General features: G+C 34.9%; 2 protein-coding genes across 4 annotated transcripts in view; one reads left to right on the top strand and one right to left on the bottom strand.

Moving 5' to 3' along the window:
* Positions 1–18,698, top strand: part of LOC128999268 (retinoic acid receptor RXR-alpha-B-like) — a 53,598-nt gene extending 34,900 nt beyond the window's left edge. For 2 of the 3 annotated variants that reach the window (XM_054425665.1, XM_054425663.1), the window contains exons 2-9: positions 3,442–3,565; positions 6,286–6,432; positions 9,263–9,428; positions 10,665–10,817; positions 11,350–11,461; positions 12,188–12,412; positions 13,955–14,139; positions 15,269–18,698. In XM_054425665.1, coding sequence (XP_054281640.1) covers positions 3,442–3,565; positions 6,286–6,432; positions 9,263–9,428; positions 10,665–10,817; positions 11,350–11,461; positions 12,188–12,412; positions 13,955–14,139; positions 15,269–15,343 — 1,187 coding nt within the window. In that variant the 3' untranslated portion in view covers positions 15,344–18,698. The remainder of the gene's footprint in view (positions 1–3,441; positions 3,566–6,285; positions 6,433–9,262; positions 9,429–10,664; positions 10,818–11,349; positions 11,462–12,187; positions 12,413–13,954; positions 14,140–15,268) is intronic. The other variant, XM_054425664.1, reaches the window with a different exon arrangement.
* Positions 18,699–19,359: 661 nt separating this feature from the next.
* The window catches only part of LOC128999692 (cardioacceleratory peptide receptor-like), a 132,425-nt gene continuing 130,416 nt past the window's right edge, over positions 19,360–21,368 (bottom strand). Inside the window, exon 7 of the mRNA XM_054426319.1 lies at positions 19,360–21,055. Coding sequence (XP_054282294.1) covers positions 20,877–21,055 — 179 coding nt within the window. The 3' untranslated portion in view covers positions 19,360–20,876. The remainder of the gene's footprint in view (positions 21,056–21,368) is intronic.

Genomic DNA, 21,368 nt, shown 5'->3' with positions numbered 1-21,368 from the left:
TTACGTTTTTTGTATAATCACATTTCTTAATAAATTGATTCTACAGTATTATTTTGTCCCCCCCCCCCCCCCCCTAAACAGCGATGATCATGAACTGGTAATTCTACTAAAATGAATCTGATTTATATTATTAATATTATATTCAAGTGCAAATGTGAATGGAGTATAATTAGTAGCTATAATGTAGTGATAATAATTAAATTTTTACCTGGGTAGGCCTAGTTTCAAACTAGTATAAAACTATAACCATAATTAATTTATGGTAAAACTTGATTTTGCACAAAACTTTTTAGACAAATATTTTATTTGAAGTACATCTTAAAACAAATATTTTGTTAATTATTTTCTATGTGTTTGTTTGTACTCAGTTTAGTAGTTCAGAAAGAAATGTAAACAGTTGCTTGTGGTTTATGTGAACCTGCCACAATAATGACTGATAACACACATAAACAACATAGTTCTAGATAGTAGATAGTAGCAGTTAGTTAGTGGCTGATAAGAAGCAGATTATACTGACATAACCTCGTACAACATTTGATGTATTGACCAATGTCTCCAAACAATTAGTGTTTGGTGTAATAGACAGCCACTTCCAGCTCCAAAATACTGTACAAGCCCAGTTGCTTGATTATGTCCTTGAACAGACTAAAGATTGTTCAGTAGCTGAAACTAGTTGAATTACATTGGATTACCTTTAAACAAATATTTTACATAATTATTACTCTACATAACTCGTAACTTTGTTTATTTGTTATAATGTACTATGGATACAGTACATACAGTAGTTTTTATATTGTAAATGTTACAAATCAATGTTATACTGTTATACGTATACCACTCTTAACAAATTTTAGGTGCTTTTCCAGAAACGTTCTCGTATTGCGCTCACAAATAATGATGGAGTCGACCCAAATATGATGTAAATTTCACAACAACTATCCTGTTTGGTTATTCAAACATTTTAAATACAGAAATTATTTTAAGGGGAGTGTTAAATATGTGTTTTTAGATTGTGGAACTACACAGCTTGCTAACCTGTTAATATTGCAGTTAAAATGACCGACTTGCCAACTACCTTTGTTTACAGTTTAAAAAGTTCTGGTTATCAGAAATGTTATGGTTATGGCTAATAATCTATATTGTCTATGAAAAGGTGGCAAATATTGTGTTGATGAAGGGATCATAGCACAAAACAGGTTGAAGTTCAAGTACCCTAATGTCCAGTAATAAAGGTCGGATTATTCTATGAGTAGATTAGACAGTCACGGTTTTCTTTTAATAAAAAAATCTAACTTGTCAATGTCCACACAAACTAACTACTTCGAAAATTATTCAGTTTATATTGATATCTTTTGTTTACTTGAAAGAAGGTTTTCTTTAAACTGAAACTCATAAATTAATCCCATCTTTATTTCCTCAGTTATCTTGATAGGTTTATCTATTTGTAATTACATTTTATATAGTATACAGTGTATATAGTAGACGGTGGACAGGGCGGCCATGTTGTATCTGCCAAGGTTGTGTTCAACTGCCCAGAGAGGAGTTGGCTCATTGAGCCATCATGTTGGCGTAGTGCCCATCATTCCTACTGGAGTTGCGAAACTCTTGATTACCTAAACATTTTACTAGTAACACCTTTCATCTCAATGTTGTCTTAGTCTATTCAGCCGAGTGGTTGTTGTGCGAAGCACTTAAAAAGTCTTTAGTTTGATTGAGTTAAGTCAGAAGCTTTTTGAATGGAGTGAAACTGGACATAGGTGTCTTTTGACAAGCTTTCCATAATGATCCTGAGTACAGCTGATCTCAGACAGTAACAACACTATATACATCATCCACTCTTTTATACACATACTAAAATGTGGACACACAATGAGCTACTTACTTAGTGAATTGAATGATATGTATAGGTTTTGAAAAGTTGTCTCTAAAACATAATACTACAACTCAGTCTTAAAGTCATGGTATGGTGATTTAATATTGTTATGTGTCTGTAAAATTTAAAATCGTAAGATAAGTTATACATTTTGGTGTTTTCATAGTGTTGGAGTTTTTCCATTTTTTCTAAGGGAACAGCCTGATACTTAGTGATAGTATATCTCATTCTAAACAAATTCTAGACCCAAATTGAAGCTGACAGTGCGCTAGGTTTTGATTATCGTCGCAGATTTTCCCAGCGCCCAGTCAGCATTGAAGGCACGTGACAGCCTAACTAGGCCAGCTGGTTGCTCGTTCATCATTCTCTGTCCCACTGTACTTATTCATACATTAAAACACTCACTTATTCAGTCCCGTGTCACCTCTACAGCAGCCATGGTTTGGGTTCGGACAAATAAATCTTACAGGCCGCACATTATACGGGACTGTGCTGGATTTTGTAAGCATTCAATCTATCTTGTAATGTGTAGTTGGTAGTCAGTGATGGATTGTTTAGTGGTTCTTGATAAATCATATTGACTATGAATGCAGTGAATATTATTCTCAACTTGTAAAATCAAAAGACTTGTGTGGGTCAATTTCAGCAATGCTGAGTGTTGATGTTGACAAAATTTTTCTTCAGTGTTTTTGGGTTAATTTTAATGTGTTTGTTTTGCTCTTAGATTATATCAACGGAGGACAAGTAGTTTACAAAAGAATTGTTTTCTCTTTACATCATAATATAACATTACTAAAGTAACCTGTAAATAACAAGACAAACATTATGGAAATGTTACATGCTATAAATTCATAATGATTAATATATAAGAATAAGAATAAGAATAAGAATTAATACTTAAATGAACTAAAATGATGATAAACTTATCAGGAAGTACGATACAGTATTGCAGTTATTTGGCTATTCAATTTTAGCCATTTTCTGTGTTTATTCTATTATATTTAGAGTGGTCATTAAACTGTACTATTTCAGATATCTAGAGAAACTTATTATTAAGACTATCAATAGCTGTATAGCTATGAATCTTTTTCAATAAGGTTACATTTTAGAAATTTATTTGAAATAGAGTGAAGTACAGTACCAACCCTGAGCTATTATTTAATGTAAATCATTTAGAATGTATGTGTTAAAACTTACAAAATAATCACACCCTCGTCTAGTTGACTATACAATGAATTATTGCTGGCACACCTATCCAAACAATTTTGACATACAATAATATTCATACTTAGAACTTTACCGTGATTTCACCACAGTGGCCTCTCAATACCCCTTCTACACTGTTCTTAAATAATGATGCCAGTGGAGTTATTACACCTGAAAAGTTCTAACGTTGTAGGTTACTTGTAGGGGGTGTAAGCTCAAAAGGCTAATATTACTTTACTTTTCTTACTTTCACTAGTCTATTACCTCCCTCACTTTAGTTATTGTGGTGTTGATGTTTCTAGGTACTTAGTAGTATTATTATGTTTTTGTGATGTACTGATTGTGTTTGTTGTCTGTTACAGGTCTCAGTTTGGACAGCAACATCTCCCTGACTTCAGTAGGACCTCAGTCACCCCTAGATATGAAGCCAGACAAAAGGATACTGTGTGGAGGGGGGTTCAGTCCAGGAGGACCTCATAGTCCTGGGTAAGCTTTAAACATTAGACATATTTAACAGACTTTTAATTGAAATGGCTACCATACAATGTAGGTATTTTAAGCCAAGTATGAATGGAGATGAGTGTAGGACGAGTGGCACGATCTTGTAGTCTTGCTACATACTAACTAAAGGATTCACATTGTATTTTTCCTACAATAAAGCATATAAATAGTTAGTCTTTCAAACACTAAACAAGAAGTTTTAGGTTAGGCTAAATCTAAGCGTTTGAACAAAAATAGAAATTTAACACAAAACAACAGGTTAAGTCATAGTATCAATACTCAATGCACCAGCTGATCGTAGTTGTAGCATCATAAAGTGTTGCCAACTTATTTTAAAGTTTACACATATTACATGCCTCATAAAAGCAAACTGGTTTGTGTTCTTTGGCTGGAAAACTGGAGTGCGGCAAAGTAAAATGAGTGTGATAAAAGTAAGTAAATGCAGCAATTATAGGTCTCGCCACCCTAAGTTGAGGCAGCCCAGACGGACGGGCAGGGTCATTATCGGCCGGTCCCGCCCGACCCTTTATAATCCGATTAGTGACACTTCCGTGTGTCGCGTAGATTTGCAAACTGGCCTTACATTTTTGAAAAAGTCCCTTGGGCTCTGCCCCAGTGGCTTCGAAAGTTCCCATGTTATCCTTATGGAGAACATAATTGTTTACATTTTGATCAGCTGTATGATATTATTGCAGTACATTGAGTTTGTGTAAACATAACCCCCAAGACGGATCGTGTTAGTATGGCTGTATCTTAAATTTGTGCATTTATCGTGGTTTTGTGTAGCTATAATTTGTTTCTTTCTTTTAAATTCCTCCGACGCGACGACAACAAAACATAGACAGGAGGCGTAGTCTAATCGTGATAACGACCGCAGCTACAGAACAGTGGCTTAACTCAACACAGTCAGCACCTGACCCTGGACAATCTCAACTATTAGGTTAACAATGCGCACTAACACTACCCCAAAACGACTTTTCGTTCTCAATTGGCCCTCTATCAATGACCTGTATTGCATGTACAGCGAGGCATTTTGAGAAGGAGAAAACCAACCGGAATGCTTTAGGTTTATCAATAAAAAAGATAAACATGGACAATCTTATTTGGCTATAAGTCAGGAAATGTTGTAGAAAACATTAAAAAGCAATACCAGGTTATGAAATATGATCAAATATTTACAGGAAATGTTTATTACCGTTATATATTCTCCATGAGTTACACACCGGTAATCTTTGAGTTGACTCTTTTAAACTCATTGTAAATATGACCTGTGCAATTCGTTTTGAAATAACTCCTGCAATACTTTGCAATTGCTCGAATTCGAGCAACATGTACACTAGTTTTAATTATTCTTTGATTCACATCCCTCAGCTAAAATGAAAGTCAAATACATTTTTTTAAGTTTGCAATTCCTCAGTTCATTTAATGTTAAACAGTGTTAAAATGTTTTTAAATTCCTATATTGTTCAATGTTTATGTGAATCATGAAAAGTGGGTTGATAGCAGTTGTGCAAACCAAACAAAGAAGTAGTTGTGATAGGATATGTAGGTTATGTACATATCAGATCAATACCTCCTATGATATTGCTATCTCATGTACCATAGGTATTTTGCCCAAGGTCTTTGGCAAAAAGTACAAGAATCCTGGTTGCTTACAACTTACAACTGGTTTGATATTTTCCTATTAAGTTTAATATTTATGTTGCTTAGGATTACATGATTTGTGCTGTGTAGTATTTTTATTTTTAACATAGCCAATTCATGCAATATGGGGGTTTGGATGACTTGTTATGGGAGCAATGGTGGTGTACGTTCTGTGGAAGTTTTTTATTTTGTTATTATTTTTTTAACTTGATAAAACTCTATAATGGATATGGATGCCAAAAATGCCGAGTTACTGAACACCCTCTAAAATGGTCACTATTGCAATTATAGCTGAAATAGCGGAAATCAAAAGACTATTATTAGATGTACAGACCATTTGGCGAAATTGTACTGTGATATTCTGGAATGTCTAACCTTAGGTAATCGTCCAAAAACTCTGCCAAACTGGCCCTATTCATGTAATAAATCTTCGTGCTTGGCTCCCATTGGACGGCGTGCGAGGCTTCTGATTGGGAGTTAGGGAGTTCCGCCGAGGGACCGCGTTAGCGACTTCCGTACGAGGACGGGATTCGCTAACCTGGCTCAACAAGTTAGCGAGTTCCTATCATCGACCAAATTTGAAGATAGGGCGTTTAACATGGGGTTAGCGAGTTCCAGAGTTAGCCAATTCCGCGGACCCCCAATGCTGGATTAGTAAAGTTTTTCTATAATGAAATACTACAGACAATCATTTGATATTGTTACTTCAAGTATGTGTCGGACGTCTGTCCTTCAGAAATATGTTTAACATTTTTTGTGTTTAGCGATTTAATTGGGAAGAAGTGATTAGGCCTACCTTAAAAAGAAAGTTATCACCTAGGCCATGGTCCAATTTACTTTTTTATTTGTATGTCTCCAGAAGCCGAAAACACTATTGTTGTAGTTTTGAAGTATATATGGGTCCTTGAACACTAACACAATATCTTTAGCAATTGTGGTCCGATTTCATCTTAATGATATTTAGTAAAACTGTGATGATGACGAAACAAAATTTATCAAGTTCATTGTAGAATTGTACTGTGTGTCATACAACTAACCTGTCTGATGATGGTATGTTTCAGAGGTTTCCAGATGGGTCCGAGTAGTATTCTTAACAACTCCAGTGCTGCCAACTCACCTTACCCTCCCAACCATCCACTGTCAGGCTCCAAACACTTGTGTTCTATCTGTGGCGACAGAGCCAGTGGAAAACACTATGGGGTTTACAGGTAATTACCGCACCATTGTTACATTACTATAAGTTAGGTAAAGTTTAAGAGCAAAATCAACATGCTTTGTAGATTTGGATCTGGGTAATTACTTTTGATTCTCTGGAATTTGTAGCTTCTTTAAAACTCGCTTTTTTAGATTAATGGTATCCACAAGTAATCATTTGGTTCATAAAATGGTGGATAATACCTTATCTGTCTGAATTATTTTTGGTCTAAAGTTAAATTATATTCATTCCATAACATTTGTTTTTAAAATCAATTTATCATGTAGCGCAAATCAATTGGTTACTGTCATGTGTGAAAAAAATAAGAGGGTCAATACCAAAGAAGTTGTCTGTGTTCAAGCCCCCACTAGAAAAAGCAGGCCATGCTGCAGGATCCATGACGTCACACTAGTGGATAGATTTCATTGATAAATTCATTGCCATCACCATTCCCATATGTTTTTGGTAAATAAACAAGCTGGTTGTTTGTAAGATTTTAATGGTAAGAGTTTAGTACAACTATCCACCACTGTGACGTAGTGTTGCGCTGCCCGCGCTGCAGCATGGCCTGTTTTCTAGTGGGGCCTTGCTTTGTTTTATACTAAAAAATGCTGCCCCGTAAATTAAAAATATGTTCATTGCCATGAATTATAATATAACCATACTTAAAAGTGTAGTTTTTGAGGCTAGGCCCTAAACAATAAAAATGCACTGTGTTGCAGTGAAATACAACAGTAGTCATTGAAAATATCATCTGAAAAACATTAAGGTTGATTAATCAAATCAAATGTTCCACGAAAATGTTTGGCCAAGTCGTAGGTAAAGTTTGAATGAATGCATGAGTATGTTGTTGAGGCTATTGTAGTTAAAGGGAGAGGAAGGAACTACGCTCTGGCAAGGTCTTGTTCAATGCCAATGTCAAGGTTATATCGGTTGCTCAACACTTGACCACGTTAACACGTCAACCTAGCCACTCGTAATGCATCACCTGGTTAAACATAGCTTGTTGCATCCAAAAATGTTATGTAATTGTGTAAAAAACTCATCACGTTTGTCATTAACATTGATAACTTCTTAAATGTCCAATGATGATTTCTCAAATGCTATTTGCAATGTGTTGCACTAGAGAGAACTCATAAAATTAAATTTAGTAATGCTAGTTGCTAAAATGTGGGTTGTTTTAGCGAATTTCCCTATAGGGAAGTAGCTATTAGCGAATTTCCCTATAGGGAAGTAGCTATTACCGTAGGTGGCACGGTAAGACCTAGACCCGGGACCGATTTACTTTTTCATTTTGATGTCCCCAGAGGCCAAAAACACCATTCGTTCAAATTTTTATATATATATATATATATATATATAGACTTATATATATACGTCCGTGAACACGATAACTTGAGTAATTTTTGTCCGATTTTGATGAAATTTGGTTTAAAGGTGTAAAGCGGGATAAACTTGAATGAGTTCGCGATCCAGCACGATCGGACCATGGGAACGGGGCTTTACGGGGGGTTTTATGGGGTAAAAATTGGTTTTTCTCACTTTTGACCCTCAAAACACAAAATTTCCCGATTTATCTTTAGACCTTATTAAAGAGCTTAAAAAAACAAATAATTTAGTATATAAAAGTATTTTTGTTCAATTATTAGTAACGGAGAAAATTAAAAAAATTGTAAATTTAAAATTCCCATGTTATTCTTATGGAAAATATTGTCAAATGTTGTAGTTTGCTTGTTTGTGGATATATTTTGATCAAACTTGGCAAATTTATTTATTTTGTACTAAGCTATCAATATTTTACTCAAAAACACACTTTATTAGTTTCCTTGTAGCAGCAAACCTAGGTACTCATTAAACCTAATTTTATTAAAATATATTTAACTGAAAATCAATTCAGACAAATGGAAATTCGCTTAGTCGGCAGGTTTGCTGCGGTGGGGGTATTTTTGTTTATCTCAGGTTGCCACAGCCGAAAGATAAGACTTCCACAGATCAATTGTCTGGTTCAAGTTCAGAAATATAACATTGTGATAATTTTCCTCCACTATTTATTTCTTTGAACTTATGTTCACCGTTCAGTGACATAAAAAAGGTATCCAGTGAATAATTGATTTTTCATTTACCATGAAATCAGCTGTCATGAAAGCTTATTGAGTAGATCCTTAAGGGCGAAACTTGAAGAAGGTGTAGTTTAGTAGTTTCCATTTCATACCAAATTCATTTGGGTGATCGCTGTTAAAAGGGGAAAAAACTCAATATGTCCTTTTTTGCTATATAATACTTGTTGCTACACAGTAAACCCCCGACTAACGGAAATAAAGGAGGCAATGCTGTTTTGGATAAACTATTTTTTCTGTCAATGGTAGAAATTGAAAGGCTGTGCGTATTCAAAAAAGGTCTACGACAGTATTTTGTATGGCACTTTAACTGGGGCTGCCATCTGAAAATGTACAACTGTATTCACCACATATTTTAATTTTAGTTTTATAATTAATTAACAATTGTTTTCCAAATTTTTCTATATCATGGTATTAGATTGATGATGTCGTCTGCTCCATTACATTCTATTGGCCAAGCTGGACCAACTTGTGCCACAGTGGACAATTCACATAGTCTATTTAATTCCCATATTAATTTGAATTTTTATGGTGGTTTCGGTTTAACAGGGTGCAGTTAAAAGGAGTTTAAAACTCAATCTTCTGTGCAATACTAGCGAATTTTGGAATAAAATAGGCTATATAGGGTACACAATACTGAATGAATGGTTCTGAATTGTAAGCGGACTCTTTACATTTAGAGACATTGTAACCGATGTAGTTATTGACTGTGTGTTATGTCCTCAGTTGTGAAGGCTGCAAGGGCTTCTTCAAGAGGACAGTTCGCAAGGACCTGACCTACGCTTGTAGGGAGGAGAAGAGTTGTTTGATAGACAAGAGACAGAGGAACAGATGTCAGTACTGTCGCTACCAGAAGTGTCTCTCCATGGGCATGAAGAGGGAAGCTGTGCAGGTACGGTACAATCTAAATATAGTGATGTGATCTTGATAATGAGTCATGAATCTTTGGTGAATATATAGGTTCATTATGAAGAACATGTATGTCCCTTCAGTACATGCACTTAGAGTCAAAGCAATGAAACAGGTTATGTGTTGAAGATATCATTGCGTTAAATATAGGCCTCATAGAGACATTTTGTTTGTGAACCTTCAGAAGGTCATAAATCTACTCAAAGAGGCGTTAAAGTTTAGGTGCTGACAATATGTTTTCCAGGTTTTGAAATCAAAGAGTTAGGCCTAATAAGATGTTTGACTGAGTTTGTGTTGTGGGGATTGTGGGGATTCTTTTTTTTATGTTTCTTTTTGTATTAGTAAGTGGATTATTTTAGTGTTCTAAACAAATTTATTATCACGTGATGTTACAGAAAACAAAAGTGTACTCCAATTTTCCCACTAAAATCTTAAATGCATAATTTTGCCTTGTACGATAGAGGACTTTTAGGGAAGTTTGTAATGTTAGATTTTATTTAGGGGTTTTCGTCAGAGGGTCTGTGATATCCTTGAGGGTGGATTGTTATCTAAAGAAGGATTGTTTAAAATGTAAAAAAATTAAAACTAATCAAATTTGTGGTTTTTATTAAACAAGTTCTAAACATTCCTCTTGATAAACATCAGCTGTTTATTGAAAGACATTTAGCACACTATAACACAAAGACTCGTCCTGACAGCTGATAGTAAGTGATTACGTTATTGTGGTGCGACCAGTCATGTGACATCTAGCTGGGCAGTTAGAGGAATATTAGTGACAAGTAAATCAAGATATGTGCACACATAGTGGTTAGTGTCGTACTAAGTATAGTTTCTATGAAACACTTGGACGCCATCAAGCTGTCACCTTCAAAACTCCCTAACAGGTATGCCACCGTCAAGACTGTTCATTTAACGTTTCAATTTGTAACTTTTACAACTCAATGTCGACTTGGTTCATACCCTAAATATAGAATTTAAATTCTTTGACTTCACGCAGCCTTACAAAGTGGAGATGACAGCTTGAAAGGTGTGCTACTGCCAAATCGTCCCCTTTTTGTCTGCATTAAGTTGTTTCAACGTCAAGTTGTTCCCTTTCTTATCTGTGTCAAGTTAACTTTACGAGGAGACAACTTGACGTTGAGACAATGGGACACGATGCCAAAACTTTTCTTTGCACCTTATGCTCTACTTATAGTCTGTTTGTTGAACTAACATAAAGCTTGATCGTCAGGAGGAGAGACAACGGACCAAGGAGAGAGACCAGAATGAGGTGGAGTCGACCAGCAGCATGCACACTGATATGCCTGTGGAGAGGATACTGGAGGCGGAGAAACGAGTGGAGTGCAAGAACCAGGTCCAGCTGGAAGTTGACGTGAGTTGTACTGTACAAGTAACTCTTAGTTATAAACTAGTAGTTATCGCATGTTCTCAATCCTGATACCAAAAGACGGTTTCTTTTCTCAATTTTGAATATGATTCTGATTCCAAACAAAACAAATATACACAATAAAGAAAATCGCAGAGTGTAGTTATTTAGTGTACTAAACAAGATTTTAAAGCATTTGTAAGAAGTAAGAATGAAATTTGATGCATATTCTCATGCTCTCAAAATTGGATCGTTAGTCTATTTCAAGTTAAACAATTTTTTAAATCCAACCACTTAAATACTTGCTCACTTATGGTCTTTGTTTATAATTGTTTCTCAATTTAAATGTTAATAGCCTACTCATTAAGAGGCTTATTTCTTTTTGAGACACACTGAATACACCAGTATTCATAGATGGGATGTCTACTTCGGTATCCAATTTCATGTTAACACAATTTCAAACATCACTATTGTAGAATTAAGGAGTGTTACTTAATGTTTCGGTTGATCCTACAATGTGTTGCATACTGCTTTGCAGAACATTTGCCACGCCACAGACAAGCAGCTGTTTCAGCTAGTAGAGTGGGCCAAACACATTCCTCACTTCACATCGCTGCCTCTGGACGACCAAGTGCTGCTGCTCAGGACCGGTGAGTCAAGTCTTACACGTCTATCTTAACCTAGCTTCCTCTAATCACAAATAATTGTCAGGTGATGTAATTCATTTAAAGTCCACTGAATATTGTGGTATCAACTATGCTTAGTTGGATTCATACAAAATTCTTACCATAAAATACTTGAAATACAGATTGTATACTATTTTTGTCTCTGATCTACAAATGAATGCCCCAATGTTAAATTGATAAATTATTCAGCAAATAGTAATAATTGTCTCCAGAGCTGCAGCAATCACCAGCGACACTAGCGATCTTATTACAATTGTCTCATGTCACAAAAAAGCAAGTCAAAGTGATTCACTTGTTCTACATATACAGTCTTTGCTGCCATTGTCACCAAAAGATGTGTGTTTGAAAGTACCAGGGATTTGGTTGATCGATGGCAACATCTGCTGGCCTTAGTATATTAACAATTGCCCATGGCACTTCTAGCGGTGTTCCTTTATACCTGCAATACATTTAAACAAATTGAAGTATCCTTGACTGTTGTATACGTATGATTTTACTATCCTACTATACTACTAACGGTATCTGTAGAACATTTGTTTTTGGTGTCTTAATTTAATTATAGGAAATAGTTTTAAACTAAGGATTGTCACAAAACTTAATTCAAAAACAAACTTAGGATCAGCTGTGTTGATCATTGGCAGTGTCAGGGTTTGAAGGATCGCAAGAGATGAACCCGTATGTCTGTTGTAGGATGGAATGAACTGTTGATAGCTGCGTTCTCACATCGCTCAGTAGAGGTGAGGGACGGCATCGTTCTGGCCACTGGTCTGACAGTTCACCGCAACTCTGCCCAGCAGGCTGGTGTAGGCAATATCTTTGACAGGGTACTCACTGAACTAGTGGCCAAGATGAGGGAGATGAACATGGACAAGACAGAGCTCGGGTGTCTTCGCTCTATCATCCTTTTCAATCCTAGTAAGTAGAGAGTGCTTTAGAAATGGTTGATGTCGGGATTTAGAAAAGAGTACAGTGGATTCCCACTAATCTGAACCCACATTATAACTAATTAGCGCTAGATTAGTGAAACAGTTATTGTTGGCAATAAGGGAAATGGGGAAATAACAAAAATTTAATTTCAAGTGAACATGGCAATCATTAACATTTTCCCCTCGGTTGCATAGATATTATCGTCCGTCGTGATTAAAGTGAAATCAAGAACATCCCTCTTAGTCTCAGAGGCATCATCATCCTTCTTTGTGATTATAGCAAAACTGTGATAATCACCCTCTGTCATGGAGACATTATCATATCCTCTCGAGATCACAGGAAAATTGTGGTCATCTCCCTATGTCTTGAAGACATCTTCATCCTCTCCAGTGATCACAAATGAAATGTGATCACCTCCCTCTCTCTTGGAGACATCATTTTATTCCTTTGCAATCACAGCAAAATTGTGAACTTCACTGGAACTTTAAAGTTAGGTTCGGCTAGGATCAAGCCACTTGTGCATTTTAATTTTGACATAATCTTTAATATACACAACAGCAAAGTGAAGCAACAGGACTAGAAATTATTGACAATCAGTGTTATGAAAAATGGTGTGAATGGATAAAAAAATCAAAATATAATACTGGGAGAGTTCTGGACATTCTGGACTAGTGCAAAGCCGGATTTTAGAGATTTAACGGTAATAGTTTTAAACTATAACAGTACGCATGTGACACATAGCAGCACGCTATATTTCTTATAGTGTCAGCGCTTTGCGTGGCAGGGTTGTATGATGAACTTGTCAGCCCACCGCGAGCAAGCGAACGCCTTCCCCCACCTACCTTTTCCAATTCTCTTCCCTCTTTGTCATCCAGCTTCAAGAAAACAGCTCTCAAAATCTGCCCCTCCAGGAACCTTCACCAAATGGCTGAGTCCTAGAATAATTATATAGAGAAATTAAGTAATAATGTCAGGCTAGTTAGCAAGGTAAAGGGGGAGACCTGCAACGGTCGCCCCGACATTGGATATTATGTAGGAATTAAATAACCACGGTCCGAGGCCTTCAGCCTCAGACCATTTTCAACATGAATAGGGTAACACGTTTTCCCCAGAAGGATTCCATAGTTCTCAGTAAATTCGTAGTTATTTCTGATTTAAGTAGTTCAATCACCAACCAATCATTTCATTCATAGTCATTTTCTAGGTCACAAGTTTTGGAAGGATAGTTTTAATAAATTAGTTGTAATAGCATAAATCAAAGCTGGCTATGCAAGCTTCCGGTCTGGGTAAAAGATCTCCGTCCTCTGGTCCCCAACACGTCTTTCATGTAAATAATTTGGTAGCAGAATCAGCACACTTAAATTAGTCTCACAGTACCATATCACATCATCCACCGTCATTACATAATGCTCATCACCAACATTACCCCACTGTCAGTGTGCTAACGCTACACGCAGTGGATTCAATACTGAATGTATTTGGCTAAATCTTTGTCAAACAGTTGTGCAACTGAGGTCCTTGACATTGCAGGTGTGAGAGGACTCAAGTCCCAGTCTGAGGTAGAGGCACTGAGAGAGAAGGTGTACGCTACACTGGAGGAGTACACAAGACTACGACATCCCGAGGAGCCTGGTAGATTCGCCAAACTGCTGCTCAGGTTACCAGCTCTGCGCTCAATCAGCCTTAAGTGCCTAGAGCACTTGTTCTTTTACCAGGTAAGTGCCAGAAACACGAATTGGTTGTGTTTATATGACTGGATGATTGGTTCTTCTATCTTGTACAATTAAGTGATGTGATCACATGTTCTTTATTATAAATGTTTAAGTGCCTTTCGTAAATTTATTTTCTTTTATGTGTGCAAGTTTTTAAAACATTTTAGGAAACCATTGATGGTCATGTCATGTCATTTATTTGGCTTTTAATGACACAGTATAACCCCTCATAACTGACTCCTCGGGTTATTAGACCTACAGGGTGGTTACGTTAAAATCAAGATAAATTTTCTGCAGTCACAGTGACATTGTGAACATCTTCAGCCACAATAAAATCGATATTCCCTGCTAATATCGAGATTGAGAACATGGCCTGCAATCAAGGTGAAATCATGACTATCTTTCATGCTAAAATCACAAACATCTTCCACAATAACAGCAAACTGTAAACAGCTTTCACGGTAATGGAGAAATTGTAAATACCTTCCACGGTTACGGTGAGATCAAGGACATGCTATTTATGGCAAGATCTTGAACATCTTCTGTGGTCTTGGAAACCTCATCGTCAACCACAATCACGGTAAATATAGTCCATTTTCAACAACGCATCTTCACAAATCCTTCACGTTGGTTGCGAAATATGCATCTGGCTCGACCTGACCTGAGCTTCGCCCGATAGTATTCATTGTTATATGTTGTAATCTTTGTTAAAAATAAATAATTTTTTTACTTGTTATGAAAGTTGCTGTGCTCCTCCCAATATCCACCCTTTCCCGGTCCTGTCTGGGTCGGATATGAGGGTTTCTACTGTACTTTAATGTCCCAGTGACTTTGTTTCTATCGATTACACAAGGGGTAAAGTTAGGGTATGATGTAAGATGTTTAGAATGGATCAGAACATTTTAAGGGAGCTTTTAGCCTTGGGTTTAGGTAAGATGGGGTTTTAAAATTCATTATTCAAACTAGGGGTGTTAATAAAATAATGTTTAACATTTTTCATGGTTACTCAACCTTTTTGCTTGTGTTATTCAGATATTCATTGTTTATTGTTGAAAAGTTCATGTTCTTATATTGTTATGATCCTGAATATATTGGGTTTGTGTGAGATTCACCTGTTATTTTCTATTTGCAGCTCATTGGTGATGCTCCCATCGACACCTTTCTGATGGAAATGCTGGAAAGTCCATCGGATTCACGACTTGATTAAACGTAAATTTTATTATAAGTGTAGTATAAGTGTTATCGTAAGTATTTTTCTTTCCATGTGGATCTAAAGAGAAAGTAATATTAGCAGAATTAAGAGTTGTTATCGTGTTTGAAGTTCTGTTGTTTGTAGTATTCCTTCTACGAATATTCTTCAAACAAATAGTTGGTGCTTCTGTTATTTTATATAATAGTTTTATCATTAAATTAATTCACTTGCACTCACAATGCAATAGGTTCTGCATAGTTAAATGTTTTTCTGTTACTAGGTAGAACAATTTTATTGATAAGAATGTTCTTGTAGTTTTTACAATCCGAAGGACTAAAAGTTTTTTCAGTAATAGTATATTTCGTACCTAGGGCCGAAAATGAGGTTTTGCCGGCTCGAGATAGTTTTTAAGTTCGAGACTAAGTCGAGAACTGAAAACGATCAAGAGCTGCAAAACCATTGCGGTCCATGGTACAAACGCAATTTTTCACCACACTATACCCTATTACCACTATTCACCATAATAATAATGCACACTGATAGTCAACACAACTACAACTTAAAAAAAGGTTATGTGAAGAAATAATTTGAGAAATCAGCAAAAATAATAATAAATAGTTGCTAGGCAGCGGTAACAATAAAAAAATTCTATTGCAATGCTATGGATACTGACTCTGTATTTAATATGCATTCATGTTTGAAGAAAGTAAGCGGGCAGCTGATTTTGCGGCCCTAGGGATGTTAAAACCTGTTCGGTCCGCAAATAACGATGATAGCTGGCATGGCCAGCAAAACGTAACTTTCAGCTACCAATTAATGTATGTAAAACAGCTAAAAACATCATAGTGTGGTGAAAAACCTTTTTTGGGTGTATTTTATTATCTTCAAATGTTTTTGACTTAAGTCCATTATTATCACTACGGTACTGAAATTATGTTAGAGTATATGTTGTTGATTGTTAGGAAGCCATAGTTTGACTTTGAGGCCGAAATAATAAATATTAAAGAAAATGTGCTTTGATCAGAATTAAGTTGTTATTAAAGTTTGCAACCTTAACCCTAGTTTAAGTTTGATTGCCAAGTGGTTCTTTGAATGGCTGAACTGTAAAGAAATGATTCATTTTTTTTTTACATTTTTATGATCTTCAAAATATTTGTGTCCTTAGTTGGCCTAATGCTTTTTGAGATATTGGTGTTGTGCTTGAGTGAAAAGTTTATCTGCAAAAATCATCTTTTATGTTTTACAAGCAAATTGTCCATGATCTCTTTGTTCTTCCTTTTCTGTTTTTAGTATGTTTATTTTGTAATTACATAAAGTTTTGTAGTTTAAATATGTGTACTGTTCTGTTATTGTTTTATTAAATCATCGTTTATCCAAAGCTTGTTGACCAACTAGGTTCTGGATTTTGAGTCGTACTTGATTATTTCATCTTTATTGCTTTAACTGACTAATACGTTACTCCTTTCATAGATTTATAGGTTGTTCATTTTAAACCTTTTTTTATAATTCTGTGACAAATAATTTGTTTAATGAATTACTAATTTTTTATTTTCAACTGGTGATTCCGTGATACCTGTTCTGTATTCAGAGCATTGTATTTATTTTGTTAGATTTAGTGTAAAGTTTTAACCAGTCATTAACAATGGTTTAACTTATAGCCACACGTACAAAAATCAACAAGTTTTCCCTCTTGAAATGACAAGCTGTTTTGGTTTGGATGAATTTTTTTTTATTTATACTCATTTTTAAAGGGGTTTTACCTAAATAACCAATAGTTCAATCTTGTGTTAAACCCCTATTCAATTTTTGTGGCTTACTACTTCTCAAGTTAGCTTTTACCTTTGACTATTAATACAACTTCAGTATCCAATAGTCAATGCTTGTACTTTACAGTCTGCTGAAATTGTACCCAATTGTGCGTATTAGAACCCTTTCCCCACCACCATCGCTTTGATAGAAAATGTTGTTAGATCTAATTTGATCTATGTATTGAGTCAGAGTAGGGAAAGAGTAGTTGGGGAACTTTTCTGTATCACACGACTATCCTCCCTGTTAGCAAATTGAGTCAATCCGTTATTCAAATTAACTTATAAAAATTTAGTGTAGTTGGCCTACACTTTATATTACGCCTCTAGTAACTGAGTAGGTTGTTTCCCATTTCACCCCCATTAGTTTAATACGATTTAATTAATTGCTAGCTAATACACTGTTTGTATAAGGTTACTGGTACTTATTCTTTGACTTATGTTTTTTGTTTGACTAGAAGTTTAATCCAAGCAACAAATTATTTGTGTTCTTTGTAGCAGCAAACCTAAGTACTCATTGAGCCAATACTATTAAGGGATAACTGTGTGGATATAAGTTTAAAATCCCTTTCACTGTGTACTTGTTTTGACAAGTGCTAAGAAAATGGCTGTAAATTTGCTTAGTCTGCAGATTAGTTGCAGCAAACAAATCTCTTGTACAAGCATTGTAAGTTACCGCTTTTGTTATGTACAAAGTCATACGGATATACACATTTATTACAGCTGTTAAATTGAAGTAATATCTTTGACTATTGATGAAACTAGACATTCCATCATCTGTGTTAAAGTTGTCGCTAGTTAAAAAAATCTAAATGGTCGTAGTTGATGTATAGAACCACTGACGATTACGCTGATGTAAAGTAATTCATTTCTGTCAAGCACATACATTTTTAACTAAATCAAACTAGTAGGATGACTTATTGTAAGCTAAAACATTTTTTATGTCACGCCAACCAACTCAGTAACAAAAAATAAGGTAGAAAATAGAATTTTAGACTCTAGCGCAATCTGTGACTGGCTCATTTAGCTATGTTTTTTTTTTTTTATATATAAAAAATTTGTAACATCTGGTTCATATAGATGGAATGTCTACTTCACAAAAGTCAATTGTATTATGCCCGTTTTAGATAAATTTGTTAAGTCTCATTATTTTATTCTATTTCACAAAGTTGTTATTCTGAAACTGTTACATTATGCTTCAAATGTAAATTAATGCTTTCATAGTTTTTATCTGATGTTGATTGGAGAATGTATTATTATCATGTATTACATTGTATTTTACAACAGAGGTTTGTCCTATTATGTTTAAGGTTGAATGTTTTGTATACTAATCCCTCTATGGTTGTTATTAGATTTGTATATAGAACCTTTATTATAATGAATATTGTTATATAATATGTATATTTCAGTTAAACAGTAGATTTAAGGTATGATTTGTAAATATTTTAGTTAGTGCGCTCTCTTATTACATTCCATTTGGACTGATTACAACGATTTATTAACAAGGAATCTGTTATTTCGATAAATTATTGTAGTTTTATGCAATAATAAATATTTGCCCATAACATGTTTTTGATTTGCCCCTCGTTAGGAAATCAAATATGGATGAAGATCTAGATTCTTTTTTCTGTGAAGGTTTTCGTTTGATGATATACTGGAATCACTTTCTTTACACAGAGTTTCTTATTGATTACTTAATATAGTCTGGCATATATTAATTATTTATTCAAATTACAGAAGCCTATCTAGAACGGTTTAAAGTCTAGTCTACACAAACAAAAATTCACTTAACAATGGTGAATATGTTTCTAAATGGAACTAAACCAAGCTAAAACAGTAAACTACAAACTACTTTAGGTAATCCACCACTGCTCAAGTCTGTTTATGCTGAATTGGTAAGGGTTTACCATATTTGGACCATCCCTGGTAAAGGGTTTACCATAATTGGACCATCCCTGGTGTGGGTTGAGAGTTGTCAGATTTGTAAGCTTGGAAAGCTAAAGGCAGATTAAAACCATGCATTTGCCTTATCTGAATTCTCACCACTAAACGCAAAGAGGAAAAAAGGAAAGAAAATTAAAATTTTGTTGACAATTTTTTTTCATTTTGCTTTATATTGTGATACGAATTATCATAAATACATTTAACAACATTAAGCTTATTCGGTATACAAACAACATGGTAATAAATACATTACATTACATATTTACAATATTGTCTATTTTATTGTGTAAATCACATTCCAAAATATTTTCTCTGGCAGTGGCTGTAATGTAAAATATCGACTGATAAATACTGTAGTACTTAAGAGCCTTAGTTCAACCTCTGTGTTTTTTTAGATGGAAATTAAAATAACTGATTCAATTATTCTTATTAAACACATGTATCAGGTTTTGTTCTTGTAACACCTTACAATGTAATGTGAACATTTAATAATGAAACATTTCACATTAACCCAAACTCAAACTGTATTTGTTCAGTAAATAACAGTATCGGTAAGTAATGTAGTCCAACTGATACAAAATATACTGTTACAAACTTTCCCCATAACTCTGTAAGAAAAAGTGTAAAAATATTATATTTCTTTAAATTGTTCTATCTGGAAAACATAATATTAACAATGAAAAATTGAATTATCTAGTTGGTTTTTTTATCAGAATATTGATTACTGGAGTGAAGGTCGACATTCACATAGGAACATGAAGCCATAGTGACTACAAAATTTCACTTTCAATCCAAGTCTAAATCTTATTGTTTAATAGAAGTCTAAAAAATATCACATATACAATATACTAAAGTTTCAAATCAAGTAACCGTACATAAAGGACATTATAATAGACGAGTGCTTAAATCCCTAACGTTAGCGCCACTGTTGGCTTTATAAGAATAGTATACGTAAGTGTACAGCTGACCCTCGATAATCTGACACTCTCGGAAAACTAACGGTGCCATGAACGAGTGCTCGGTTAATATCTTACAACACAATACTGGAATTTCAATTGCTTACAGACAGAAGACAAACTCTGTCTTCTGTCTGTCTTTGCAGTCATTTCCACATTTTTTTACTTGACTACAGATACAATTAATTTGTACTGATAAACTCCTGTGCTTTGGTTGTATACCAATTTAACTTAATATACAGTACTTGACTTTATCAGCATAATACGGATAGGCTCGATTTAATTTATATTGAAGGTTTGTACATGGACCTCCATGAAAAAATGTTTTAGAATTAAGCATATGTACTTTTTAACGAACAATTTTTTTTTACAGTGTTAAACAATTTAAGACTGCAACCTGTACTGCCATTGATTTTGATTTACAGTTTAAATACCATAAACTAGGAAACTGTAACTGTATAAATATTGATGTAATTACTGATGTACCAATGTATTTTTATGACAATACGTATTTTCTGGCAATTAAGGAGTTTAAAGTTATTCAGGCCTACGAGATAAAGCTGTTCTCTTTTGATGAGAGAGTCAATAAGTGAAATCAAATAGTTGTTGTATTTAATAAATATTGATTTTTTAAAGAATGGACCAACTGATTAATTTAAAAACTTCCAATTGTCGAGAAGTACAAAAAGCTTCATATGTTGACTTCTCAACTTATTGGTTTTAATTTAGTATTATTTTTAGGTTTCCAAAATGTTAAAATCGAATACCCTCCTGGTCCCATAAGTGTCGGGTCATTGAGAGTCGTACAGTAATATTAGAGTGGTTGAGATTGAGACTGATTATTTATCTGGTGGCTTTGCTCGCACTGAACATACAGTAGATTATAGGGTTGGCAGCACTGTTTAGCGGAGCCAGACTCTGGATCAGTGTTGCCAACGCGATGTTGCTCTGTGTACGTGGAATGTAGCCGTATACTTGCAGCAGGTCAAACACTATGTAGGGACTCCAACATAACACAAAAACTGAAACAATTTCATATCATGTTAAAAAATGCGTAATCTTAGTTAATAAGTTCAGGAGGTGTTTTCTTAGTCTTCAGGAGACGACTGAACTGACCAAAATACTAGCTAAGTTTTGGACAAGTCGAAGCAATCCAAGTTTGAACAATTCAGTTAAACCATAGACAAAAAGAATTAAATATAGCGTACACGCTACGTAACTACATGGTGCTCCCAGTGGTGTGCGCCAGAACCTATGGTAACCACAGCACGGCTGATAGTCTATATTTAATTATTTTTGTTTATGGTTAAGCCCAAGGACAGGATTTTTCTCCAT

Source organism: Macrosteles quadrilineatus, unplaced genomic scaffold (genome assembly GCF_028750875.1).
Source record: "Macrosteles quadrilineatus isolate MER2022 unplaced genomic scaffold, UCM_ALF_1.0 Scaffold_8__2_contigs__length_117827958, whole genome shotgun sequence".
NCBI classification, from domain to species: Eukaryota; Metazoa; Arthropoda; class Insecta; order Hemiptera; family Cicadellidae; genus Macrosteles; species Macrosteles quadrilineatus.
The sequence above is the reverse complement of the archived record's forward strand: the minus strand, read 5'-3'. Positions and strand labels throughout refer to the sequence as shown.